The 13,919-nt window shown below is 38.7% G+C and overlaps 1 protein-coding gene across 1 annotated transcript; it reads left to right on the forward strand.

The window, feature by feature from the left end:
* The first annotated feature begins 6,256 nt into the window (after positions 1-6,256).
* LOC139574029 (NK1 transcription factor-related protein 1-like) lies at positions 6,257-13,076 on the forward strand. Its single transcript, XM_071398149.1, has 2 exons — positions 6,257-6,985; positions 8,902-13,076. Exons 1-2 carry the CDS (start codon positions 6,547-6,549, stop codon positions 9,615-9,617), a joined length of 1,155 nt encoding a protein of 384 aa, XP_071254250.1. The 5' UTR covers positions 6,257-6,546; the 3' UTR covers positions 9,618-13,076.
* Positions 13,077-13,919: the final 843 nt, after the last annotated feature.

Below are 13,919 nucleotides of genomic sequence, written 5' to 3' on the forward strand. Positions count from 1 at the left end.
GTGCGCCAAGTCTCCTCTCCTTCCTCGGGCGGCGTTCGGCGGTTGACATCACCGGCTTTCTAGCCATAGCTGCTCCCTTTTTCATGTATCCATTTGTTTTGTCTTGTTCCCTGCACACCTGGTTTTCATTCCCAAATCAATCCATATGTATTTATTCCTCTGTTCCCCATCATGTCTTTGTGTAAGATTGTTTGTGTTACGTGTATTTTGGAATTATGGATATTGTTAAGCGCATCACTTTTTGTCTATGTTCCGTGTTTGGGCACATTTTATGTTACTTTGTGCTGTCATTTTGGACCGGAATAAAAAGTGTGCCTGTTCACTACGCTCTGCTCTCCTGCACCTGACTTCGCCTCCAATACACACTCCTAACAGCAATAAGACTTCTGAACATCTAATCAAATGGCTACCCCCCCCCCCTTTTACGCCGCTGCTACTATCTATGCATAGTCACTTTAATAACTCTACCTACATGTACATATTACCTCAATTACCTCGACTAACTGGTTCCTCCGCACATTGACTCTGGACAGGTACCCCCTGGATATAGTCTCGCTATTGTTATTTTACTGCTGCTCTTTAACTACTTGTTAGTTTTATTTCTTATTCTGATTCAGATTTTTTAAACTGCATTGTTGGTTAAGGGATTGTAAGTAAGCATTTCACTGTTTCACCTGTTGTATTCGGCGCATGTGACTAATACAATTTGATTTGATTTGATTTGATAATGCATTTTAGTGGTGGAAAAGACCACGTGAAATATCTGTCTATTTTGGTGGAATGGAGTTCTGGCCTGCCTGGTAAAATCACCAGGCGGTATATTAGTTCATAGACCAATAAGAAATAACTTTCTAAACCTCTGCCAATAACAGCTAGTTACAGTTTTCCCTCTCCAAACTTCTTGCTTGAGAAATAGTTTTTTGCTAAGAAGTTATTTTTGTTTATTTTTTACCATTTTATTTTAAAACACAGTAAGGTACTTAATTGTTACCCAGAAATGGTTTGATATTGAGATAAAAATGGTTGTATTAGACCTTAACAAAACGTGTAAATGCTCTGTATTTTCTAAATTTTGCATTTTCGTGGCTCTTGATTTTCCATTTGACCCAAGAAAATTATTGAAAGTTATTTCAGGGAGTAGCTGTTCAGCAGTCGGTGCGATTGTTGTACACTTAAATCTGAAAAGTTAAGCAGTAGCCTTAACAGTGTCCCTTTTAATTGTTTATAGGGGCTTCAGTTTTTAAGCAGGACTAAACTTTTGCTGAAATAGAGCAAACCGTTTGACAGCTGATGTGTAACCTCTGCAAATCAGACATGATCTGGCTCCTGGCAAAGTGTCTCACCTCGCGGCAGCCATTAAGACGGCCGTGGTGACCCCCGATCAGCCAGCAGGGAACCGTGGAGTCATACTCTCCTTCACCCAGAACATCACAATACTGACCTACACACTGCAATCCATCACAGCCAATATGTGGAGAGCTCTCCCAGTTACAGGGGTGTTGCATCATATGCTAGTAGTGTCTGTCTAGCTGTGGAGCACGGCTTGAAGAATGTGTGTTCAACATTTAACTTGTCACTGTTTGTTTGTGAGAAAAGCAGTGCTTCTACAGCATATAGCATTATCTAGTGTATGTTATCCATGATTGGCTTAGTAGTACATCAAAATACAAAGCTGTGAATTTTGCTGCTCTTTTTATTCATATATAATCTCTCTTTGTTCCCCCTGAAATCTAAAAGAGGCTTTGGATCTATTCATGAAAAATGTTTCAAATGTTATTATATATGCATGCTTTCCTTCATCTTACTGGTCTTACTGGCCATTTCCCTCTATATTTTTCGCTCACTCTTTCTGCCCATGTACCTCTTTCTCTCCCTCCTTTCTCCTCTTTCCTCCTCTCCCTCTCTCCTCAGTATCCGAGGAAGGGAGGTGGTTGTATATTTGTTCCTTCACGGCTCCTCATCCTTAGATTAGATTTCTCCTTTCTCATTACCCACCCTAGTAGACCCCTCCGACCTCATCCCAGCCTCAGATATTATCTGACCCGTATAATTAATTAATTATAGCCCAAATATTATAGATTATTAAAAATAGCATAACTAATAGTGTAATATCTCAAGCTGTCAAGTTTAATAGTCAACATTGTCTTGGTCGGTCTTATCAGTGTGAGACACCTGGTCAGAATATTGATTTCTGGTCATTTTAACTGTCATGTGCCATCGCGATGGGGAATTGTCTGGTTTTTACCACTCAGAGCTCATTCAAAATCGTTAAACTGCTGCCGTGCTGTTCACAATCGTGGCTGACCCCCTCAAACACCCCTCCCTGGAACTATATGTCTCTACAGAAAATGTACCAGGAATCAGACATAGTGTTTTGAGTTGCTTTTATGTAGTGTATTTGCACAATATGAGACCCAGAGTTCTATTCAATCAAACCCTGAAGCCAGGTTTCTGCTATAAGAAAAAGAAAAAAAATCTTGCACTGTTTGGATTCATGTTACATATTAATTAAGTGTATGCACGGAACCTTTCTACTGTAGCATAATGTTCTTGCACAAATCAAAGGGTCACTTTTTCAGGTTAGTTGCTAGACTCACCAACCCTGGTGACATATTATGACTGTTGTGAGGTACTAGTACTTTTCCAACATTTACTTTTTTCTGATTGTTTAAACAGAATCCAACAGGGCAGCTGTATTTGAACTAGTTTGAATGCCAAATGCCAGATAGGCTGGTCCATTTCTTGCACAGAGGGCCTGTCTAACTTGGGTTTGTAGCGCAAAATTATCAATATCTGGCTAATAATGGGGGCCACAAGGAAAGAAATGAGCCGGTGTGGGGGCCTCAAGGAAAAAAATGGTCCGGTGTGTTAGAAATGCCAGGGCCGATTTCTGGTTCCAGTATGCCCACTGTAACAATGTAATAAAATGTATCAAAAATCTGTGGTTGATTCACAGTTCACCTCTTAAAAGATGGCCAATTAACAAGGTTAAATGTCCCCTAGATGCAATGGCTCATTAGCTAGGTACAAGTACCTGACTTGCTGGATTTTATTTCAATAAACAGCTGCTTGTATGCTGACATCAGGGTCAGCTCACATAAGAAAGTCACTCATTTCCAGCTTTATCACAAGCCAGCATTAGAACTTCTTTCGTAGCTAGACGAAAATCCCCACAGGACGCTGTGACGCCAACGGCAGACAAAATATGGTTTTGCATTAGTCTGCCAGAAACACTCGGTTACCAAATTTTACTGAATGTGGCCCACAGTCTTTGATATTATAGTGAAAACCTGTTGTTGTTGTTACTATTATTACCATTAACAGAGTAAGTGAGGGAAGGCTACAGTATTGTCTGAAGTCTGAAGCAAGATTTGGTGATATTAACATACCCACTATAATTCTTCTGGGCCCTATGGAGCAAGAAACGGTATCATCTGCAATACATTTCTAAGTTTCTAATTATCCTAATTATGATTCATTCATATGATCAGATTAATTTAATAATCTAGAGGCAGAGCAGAGCTCATTAACCTTAATTAAGATCATTACTGAGTAAGATTCTCTCTCCCTCCATGGTGATTTAAATCTTCTAGTGTACCTGACACAACTTGGAGTCGCAGTGCTCTCCCTCTCTATCATCCCATCTCTCTCAGGGAGCCATGCCAGTCTCCTTCTCTCTGCCATGCAATCTCTCACAGGGAGCCATGCCTGTCCCACTCTGCCATACCATATCTCTCACTGGGAGCCTGGGCTCTCTCAGGATTGGCCTTCTCATGTTCGGTATTGGATGCTGACTGGGTGTTGAACATAATTTTTTCAGTGTCTGATTTGGGTATTTGTATTTATTCAGATTGTAAAACACATGGGTTAACCATCTTACCAAGGGTATATAATTTGAAAGACTGCTCATACAAGTCTGTGTATTCTATCATTATGTGGACTCTTTAACCTTATGAATGCTGCTTACTAGTGGGGGAGTCAGCATACATGTATCTGACATGGAATACAGATTTAAATGGTAAAATCTGCTCAACTCATTCAGTTTGGTATAATCAGATGTAAATTGATGTTCTTTACAAAACCCAGATCCTGCCCTGGACCTGAACATTTTGCCATGGACTTTCGAAGATGGAAGAGCCTGGTGCATGTGACCCTATTTATTCAGCTGTTATTATAACATTGGTGGGGTTGGGTTGTCTGTGGAAGGGCCAGACTGGTTTTTCATGTTGACAGATGACTCATTTTGCCGTTGAAGAAGAGAGAGGCTGTTGTCATGAGATTTAACTTGAGTGATTAATGTACGGATAACTGGCAGGTCACTGTCGGTAATTTACGGGGCCCTTTCAAAGTTCAGTGGAAAAAGAGGGTCTTGAAAGACACTATTTACATGCAAATTATCGAGCGTTATACGTCTAAACGTGGAGAATGGACTCTGAGGCAACGTGGAAATAGTAATTATGGCACCACGTCCCCCCAATCTGTTCGATGGGACAGCAGGACCCACGGATGCTGCAGTAGAATGAATTGTGTATATTCAGATCAAGAGGTTGGACCACAAGGGACACATGAATGCGTGTCATAGTAGGCCTACATGGGAATATGAAAAATAGGTGTTTTGTTTTAGGATAAAATCAGTGAAAACATATTCAAAGTTATAACGAATGTTTTATATGTTTTTCGATATCAGTGGTGTCTTGTGTGCCATTGGCGAAGGTGATCTGGGTTAAAAGGAGGTGGCAGCATTGTGGCGGCAGCATCTTAGCTCAAACAGGGAAGAAGAGCTTTAAAATATTTCAATATGATGATGTTACGATGATGATATAATTAGGCTATTGTTGTTTATTACTAGCCTATGTAATCATCATCATTATTAACAAATGTAAAGAGATATCAGGGAGAAAGTTTTTTGTAGAGTATCATCACACCTTGGGGAGAAAAAGTAACATAAAAATCGATATCAGTTTTTCCTTTATTCATCCAGCAAATAAAGTCCTAGCCAATGATGTGTTTGGTCCTAATTTATAAGGCAATTATGAGCGTATTTAGTCACAAACTTCGAAAACATAAAGAAAGAAAGACGCGTCTAACCACTGTTGGGACACAGCATAGATCCGATGAAAATCGAATAGTTGTTTAATTACAGCTTGGCCGTTGTGGACCCTGCTCTGGAGTCTGCATCAGCAGTCAGTCAGCCTCCTGTAGTGGAGTGGAGAGCAGGGCTGGTTCCCAGCCAGCTCCACTGACCTGGGCTTGCCCTCTTGATATAATAATCATGTTCATTCCTATCAAAATTACAGCTGATCGTTTTACCCATTATTTTCCCCAACTTTTAATTTCTACTTCCCAAATGATCATTGCCCGCAGTAATTGCAAAGAGCTGACCTTGTATGTGAGTGAAATCCAATTTTGTGAGGCTTGGCACAACTCTTTTTCTTCTTCCCTTTTTATGATGTGCCATATTCTACTGTTTTAAGGAGTGCATAAAATGAGAGTAAGTAGAATTTTAAGGTCGAGATTAGAATAAACACGTCTTTAAATCAAAATCAAATTATTTTGTCTATTATTTTTCTGGCATAATATTTACATCTCAGATTAGAAATCAATATTTCACTGAAAGGGGTATTACTTAGTTTATTCAATGCATAATTTGATTTTGGAAAGTGCCCTGTAATTTGCCTTAAAGATAACGAATCTCTCTCATCTGAACTTTATCAAGCGAATGCAATGAGTTAGGCTAATGCTTGAATGGGTAGCTTATAAAAAAATAACAATAAGCCTAATAATAATAATAATAATAATAGCCATCCCTTACAGATTTTATACTGAAAACCTTAATTTGCAATGGATCACTGAATACTGATAAAAAGTTAGATCATGGCCTTATGATATTGTAAATACTTTATAAAACAATAAGTATCACAACCACAAAGTGGTCGATATAGGCGAGGGAGAAAGGAAAAATAAGCCTATTTAGATCATTTCCAGTTCAGTGGAGTTGAAACTGAGCTGACTGCTGAGTATATCACGAACCGCATCATCCCTCACTCTCCGTGCGCCTCTGTTTCCTCTCACGCGCGCATATGGAGATAATAGGCTATTAGAGGCATGGGATTAATTCGTAGCAAATTACAACCCACAGTTGAATATGAATGCATAAATAAGGCGTAGCTTGTGTCTAAGTTTTGGCGACGAACGGGATGTGTGGGTGGGGGGGGGGGGGGGAGGTGTGCATGCATGACATAAACGTTGGCGGGTCCTGAGGGGATGGTTCAAACCCAAAAAAGGAGTTGAGCAAGGGAGACTAACATCCAACAGTGAACCATCACCTCCTACCAGCCGTGTGTAACATTGACCAGAGCAGTGCAGCCGTAGAGGGGTGGCAACGCAAGCTGTGCAGGAATACCGCACCAGACATTAGACTACTTTTCTCAAATTGTATGCGATATTATGTCATCGGTTGAAAGATAAGCTGAAATTTACTGTCTTGGTGCTAAATCTCTGATAGTTCAGAAGAAGAGAACGTACTCTTCCGCCTGAAGAGAAGTCATGAATAGAGAGAGGGTTCAGGTGGGCGATCTCTCAATCGCTTCTCCGCCGGCGTCTTGTGTGGCTGCCCAAACAGCGGTGATCGTCGTGGCCGCTCCAGAAAGCATGGACAATCACTGCGAGAAGCGGCTCTCTGACAACGAACTGTCGGTGTTTTCCTGTCCCGGCGGTATAGACATTCTGCAAGGGGACAGTCGAAACAACTCTCCACATCAAGAACCGGCTCCGATAGCAATTCCAACGGTTCACCGGACCACCGCGTTTTCTGTTTTGGACATTTTGGACCCAAATAAGTTTACGAGCAAAAAGCAAAATCCTAACCGGACCGGCAGTGAATTCGCCTTCGGGACAGAGAACCGTGGAGGTGACGACTCGAATCATGCTGTAGATCAGAAATCTTATGCAGAAGACTATGAATGTAAAAAATCTACAGCACTAAGTAAGTGTTTGTGTCTTTCTTGGTGACATTTGGTTTTCCAAAAGTGTTGTTGTTTATGATGTAGGCCTACTTGAATAGCCTACATGTTTCTGAAAAATCTAATTTAGGTTCGACATATAATATACATTTTGTTATCTTAGATGTTATGCTTCAGGAAAACGCTCAATTACTTAGGTTATATAATGTCACCTATTAGTAAAACCACGTTTTAGCCTATTTGTTTTGATCATGACAAGACAGAGAACTGGATGAGTGTTCGTCTTATTAGGTTATCCTATGTCTTTGAGGTTAGAGGGTCCTGCAAGTTGTTTTGGATCAAGGAGTTCGTGAAATTGTATTTTCCACATCTAACTTTGCATTCTATATTATGTAACTCTATTTCTGCTCAAATAGATTTTGATTCAGAAATAAATGTGATAATATCTGAGGTTAAATTAGGTTATATGATGTGGAATATTCTAGCCATGCACACATTCCCTTGGGCTACCCCAGAGAAAAAATGCATGTAATCTCTTTTTTTTTTTTACCCTTCGATTACATTTCATTAAAAGTGCTTTGCAGGATAATGGCGAAAATCGCCCCAGAGTGACATTCGGAACGTGGCTAGTTCGATATCCTATTATCGAATTGAGTAGCCTATCTCGTTCAGGCAGCTTGCCTGACTCTCCTTCAACATCTTAATTATAATGTCAAAATTCGGATAATTACACGATTAAACCCGATTATTATTATTATTAGGGTAGATATTGATCCCAGAAAAGAGGCATGAGATTGATATTGTCTGCCGATATAAGATAAACACAAATATTGCCCCCCACTGTAATTTTTTTAAACGAAAATACAAGGAACAAACATTGATCTCCGTAACCACTTTATAGGGTTTGCATTTAAAATATCAGTCAGAGAAGAGGACTACCAGCCATATCGACCGGGTGATTTGTTATGGACTGCCTAAAATAGACAAACTAACAAACCAAAAACCATTATTCTTAAGATTATAGGATCACATGAAGAGGGTTTAGCAAATTGCCAAAATTGTGTCAACAAACAATGCTGAAGATGTGCAGGCCTTAATGGAAAAAAGATTCCCCTGGATGTAAAGTATTGTTTAAATCATGCAAAAGTAGGCTAACGCAAATATTTGGTTGATATAAGAAATTGTAATAATTTGTTTTGTTATACGATGGCTCGTGTGCGTAAAAGTGATGTGTGGTAGGCCTTCTCCTGAAGATAATTGAAAGACAATTTTGTTTATTCAACTTGCACCTGGTTATGGGGTATAATGTTCATATATTAAAACAAACCAAATTAATCTAAAAAGTTTGAGAAACAATACGCCTATCCTTATTGAACAATTTAGGCCTAATATAATGTAGCATAAATGGATTTAAAAAATAAATAATATTGTTAGAATATTTAGTATGCCTATACTCAATTAGAGTAAAGATTTTCCAAAATTATTAGGCCTCAAGTATTTTTCCCATAAGGTGTCAAAGTAGACCATATTACAAGCAGGTTTTCAATATTTCATTGATAGTCTACCATAAAATTGGTAACATGAATTACGTTTGTGACTTTTACATTTTTACGCAGAGCATTATTTATGCATATATATGCTACTGTAATAAATCCTTACGCTACAGCATTAGACTACATAAATGCACCATGTGGAGATAAAAAACACAGTTTATCTTCATAAATACAATTGTATGAAGGTGAGAGGATAGATAGAGGATATAGGAAAAAGTTATCCATTACGCATTAGCTGGCATGATTCTTCATCACTATTTCCTTCAGCAATATGTTAATTAGTATATGCTTCTTGGTAAGTTATTGAATATTATCTATCTAAATGACTTGGACTTTGTGATTCTTAATTTGAAAAGACTCAATTGCAGGTCTTGTTTTCTTTACAGATGAGGGGCTGGTGTACAGATCGGACGAATGCGAGAATGATTTCAACAGAGACTCCCACTCTGACAGCGAGATGCAGGATGACTTGTTTAGTGAGGAGAGCAGCAGTGGCCTGACTGAAAATACCCAGGGGGAACTGGGCCACCATGAAGACGACGACAAGGAGAGCAAGAGCCCAAGAAGTCCTGACGGACAGCAAACGCAACAGTCAGGGTCGAATGGACAAAGTCATCAAGGAAAGCCGAAGCGAAAGCGCTCTGGCTCCGATTCAAAGTCGGGTAAGCCCCGAAGGGCCCGGACAGCATTCACTTACGAACAACTTGTTGCACTGGAGAACAAATTCAAGTGCACCCGATACCTCTCCGTGTGTGAGAGGCTAAATTTGGCACTGTCACTTAGTTTGACTGAAACTCAAGTCAAAATCTGGTTCCAGAACCGACGGACCAAGTGGAAGAAACAGAACCCTGGCGCAGACACCAGCGCCCCGACGGGCGGGGGGCCGAATGGCCAGAGCAATGGACTAGGGGGCCTGAGTCCGCTCAGCCCGTCTCCTCCCATGAACGGCCATCTGTCAATGCACACGAGCTATGGTCACGGGCCAGGCGGGTTAGTCTGCACCACCCAATTACCCTTTCTGCCAAGTCATGCGGTACTGTCACCTTTCATGTTAGGATCTCAGACCTACGGAGCGCCTGCGTTTTACACTTCACACCTATAAAGACATGGACATACGTGTGGTTTTACGCCCAAACATTATGTTTTCAGAGGCGTCTTAAATTAACCGATATTATCAAACGAATTGACTCCAATGAAATATTAACTTAATAACCATATTACACGTATGGTTTAAGAGAACTAATGACATGCCCTTACCTAAAGACCTTACCTAAAATGCACTTGACGCAAGATGGGCAGAACTCTGATGAACATTTCATGTTGCTGTTTCGTCAAGGACATTTAATGCTCGAAGAAAACTTACCTTTACCAAGGGAATAATATTTTTATTATGCTAATGTTCTATTTGACTTTTGTTTTTCATTTTGATAGAATGTGAATACTCGTGGTCAAAATGTATATAGGCCTACAAATGTTGACAAATATATGTCTAGCTTCAAATTTCGAATGCAGTTCATGAATATTAGAGTGTTGAAAAAATACATGTAGGCCTATCAATATCGTTCATTTACATCTGGAATGGCTTGAAATATTGTAATTACTGTGTAACTAAACTGTGAAAGTGAAATATGATTGTTTTCATATAAGTTGTCGTTACTAATTTATTTCATATAGTTACCTGAGAACATGTGGCTGTAATGAATGCTCACTTCATCTGGATTCGTCTTTGATAAGACAAAGTAAAATAATAATAAACTATAGGCTACCATTTACAAACGAATAAGCTACTTTAATATGAATATTCAATAGATTAAATTCTGTTTCTAATCAGTCGATAATTTTTTTCCCTTTTCCTCCAAATTAAAGACATTTTGGAACTGAACACAGAGTTTTTCCCCCCTTTTTAAGAAATGTTTAACTCTTATTTGACCAGTTATTTATGTTGGCCAACCGACGATATTGTGTTGCATTTGTTTTCTAACAAAAAAGCTATAGCCTATATTTAATGTTTTTTTGTGCGGAAAAGGTATAGTAGATATAGAAAAAATACAGTAGCCCAACCATAGGCCTATTACTGGATCCGTCATGGCGAATATCTATAGCGTAACTTTTATTAATTAAATTGAATTACTTAATGGATTTATTAATATAGGTTTTATTGATACGAAATTTGACAGCGGCTATCTGAATAAATTTGATGAGGAAAAACACTCACTGGTGACTTAAACGGCATCCCTGTGTAAAAGGGATTTTAACTTCATAACTATTGAGAGAAACGAGTTTCATTGTGGGAGAACGTCATGCCAAATGAAGGATAGATACAGGCTACTAAATGCGCTTGTGCGTAAAACACCCATTTAGGTTATAGAATATTTGAATGAGTTCATAATTAAAAGTCTAACAAAAACACATGTGGTGATTGAATGTATTTAATTAAGCAATTTCATTTTTTCCCCCATCTGGGATCAGGAGACGAATTTGAATAGGGCCACTTTAGAAGTGCAAAACATCCAGTCAATAGTGCACGTTTTGCACTATCGATGCAAGTTGTAGGGTAGGTATATACAATATTTAAAACTATAGTTTCGTCGAGTTTATAAGGACAAAAGTGACATTGATACAGAATTTATTTATATTCCTTTTGCACCTGATGACTATTTCGCTTCGGATCATAGTCTGTATTTATACAGTGATGAAATGGCACATGCCAGCCATTAGGAAACGTGCTCCTGGAACCATTCTAGAATTTCACATGTAGGTATGACTAAATACAAATCGATTATACGACGTAGCCTAGAATATAACCTCCACTTTGTAGATAGTCTAAACAACTTTCCAGATTTTGGGATTATTTGGAGCATGGGACATTTCTTGCAGACGCACAGACCCGAACAAGGCGTTGCAGAAAATAGCCTATGGAGTGTGTATTTTTTGTTATCTGCCAGCTGTTTTTATCAAGTCTTAGGATCTTGGAGTATCTTGTTGGACAAAATGTGAGTTTTAAGGGGTTCATTATGTAAATATTAAATTATTTTCAACACGTTTTGCAGTGGAATCATTAAATTCCCCTCTGCATTGGCGAGCGCACTGCGCGACTCTTAGAAAAAAAGGTTCTGGATAGAACCAAAAAGGGTTATTTTGCTTGACTCATATATGGCACCCCTAAAGGTTCTATATCCAATTTGTAAGTCGCTCTGGATAAGAGCGTCTGCTAAATGACTTAAATGTAAATGTATATAGAACCCTTTTGTAGGGTTCTTTGATCAGAACCCCAGGGGTTCTTATTCACTGAACCAACATTGGTTCCATATAGAACCCTACCAATTTCGGTTTTATATAGAACCTTAAGGGGTGCCTTGTATGAAACAAGCATAGAACCTTTTTTTGGTTCTATCCATTTTTCTAAGAATGTGTGTCACTTAGGCTATATGTCGCTAAACATGGAATCACATGGTCTATCCGTCTCTCTGTTGCCGCCGGTAATTTCAGAACAAAGTTGCCTACAAAGTTGCCAATGTCTTTGCAATTGATACAAACAAGCAACGTATAAAAATACGTGATGACTGCATTAAAAATATAAACAGTAGGCTTATAGGCCTATTTCATATTGAAAAACATGTTCAATCAATTACGTTCAATTTTGCTACTTGTAGGCTATTGTCTATATTTTGTCTCAATATATTTCATAATGTGTAACCTAACATGTGCGCGATGATGTGCCAAATCGGGGATTTACTGCATTTTTATTGGATACGCATTAGAATAAGCCTTCTCAATATTTGCAGCCATAGGTGGTAATATCTCTGTAGGAGCAGATCCGTCTTCAGTATTGTGAAATAATTACAATGTTAAGGACATATCTGATCCAATAGCAACGTTCTCTTTCTTTCTTTCTTTCTTTTCTAACTTTCAATCATATCAGTATTGACACATGCTCCAACAATGTACTTAGCGACCTTTCTCTCCAAAAGTGGCTCCCGGAATTAGGCCTATAACTAAAGCGGACATTGCCATTGGCTGCACAGAGATCCATTATGATAAATCCCAACAGTGGAATTTGAGAAGCACACCTTGATTAGGCGAATGACAATTCTCATTGTTTTGTTGAATGATTTTTAATTTCAACCTCGTTATTTCTAATTGTTTCATGACAATGATCACAAGATCAGCTGCTCACCAATTTGACAGATCCAACAAAGTACCTCCTCCAACACCGCCAAAACATCAGCTATATGTAGGTGTCGGCTATTTTTTATTTCACCTTTATTTAACCAGGTAAGCTAGTTGAGAACAAGTTCTCATTTACAACTGCGACATGGCCAAGATAAAGCAAAGCAGTGCGACACAAACAACAACACAGAGTTACACATGGAATAAACAAGCATACAGTCAATAACACAATAGAAAAAAAGTCTATATACAAGTCTATATACAGTGTGGCCTGAGGAGGTAAGGCAATAAATAGGCCATAGTAGCGAAGTAATTACAGTTTATCAAATTAACACGAGTGATAGATGAGCAGATGATGATGTGCGAGTAGAAATAGTGGTGTGCAAAAGAGTAGAAAAGTAAATAAAAACAATATGGGGATGAGGTAGGTAGATTGGGTGGGCTATGTACAGCTGCAGCGATCGGTTAGCTGCTCAGATAGCTGATGTTTAAAGTTAGTGAGGGAAATATAAGTCTCCAGCTTCAGCGATTTTTGCAATTCGTTCCTTTACGCTTGATCTGATTGAATCTAGGTCTTACTTTCTTTTGAATGGTCTCATAAAGGCAATAGTGTAATTGTTATGTTGAATAGTAGGCCTATTGCAAGATATAATTTAATAATAACATGACAATTAACTGATAGAAGTAGGCCTACATGGTGAACTAGGCATAAACTTGATTTGGGTAACAAAACATCAAAAATAGTTTAACTAAATGTATACATTTTTGGGATTTTATGATCATTAGGCTAAATACGATCATTTTAACAAAACATTTGACTCTCAAGCAGCCACTGCCCTGTCGTAAAAATATATGTAATTCCAGAAGCAAATTGAATCCCTGGGCTACTCTTTCACTGACATCTACTTGATTGCAAGGAGGGGAATCTTCAGGCGCTGTTGTTGAGCTGTGTTTGGGTTCATTGTGTTTCTAGGCACCAATTGGGCAGGTCGTGTGGGAGCAAATGTTATGAAAAAGTAAATGTTGCACCAGGGTAGGCTACTGTCTACTGGTCATTGGGAGCACATTAAACTAATTGCTTGCACATAAGCTGTCATGTTCTTTAATATTGAAACCTCATTAAACATTCCCGGCATAATAGTTTCCTTCATTCAGTTCACTGTGTCAGCAGCTGAAATATTATTCGATGAGCATACTCCCCAACTTGAGTATTTTTTTCCTATTAGGGCCTATG

Source organism: Salvelinus alpinus, chromosome 4, assembly GCF_045679555.1.
Source record: "Salvelinus alpinus chromosome 4, SLU_Salpinus.1, whole genome shotgun sequence".
In the NCBI taxonomy this organism is placed as follows: domain Eukaryota; kingdom Metazoa; phylum Chordata; class Actinopteri; order Salmoniformes; family Salmonidae; genus Salvelinus; species Salvelinus alpinus.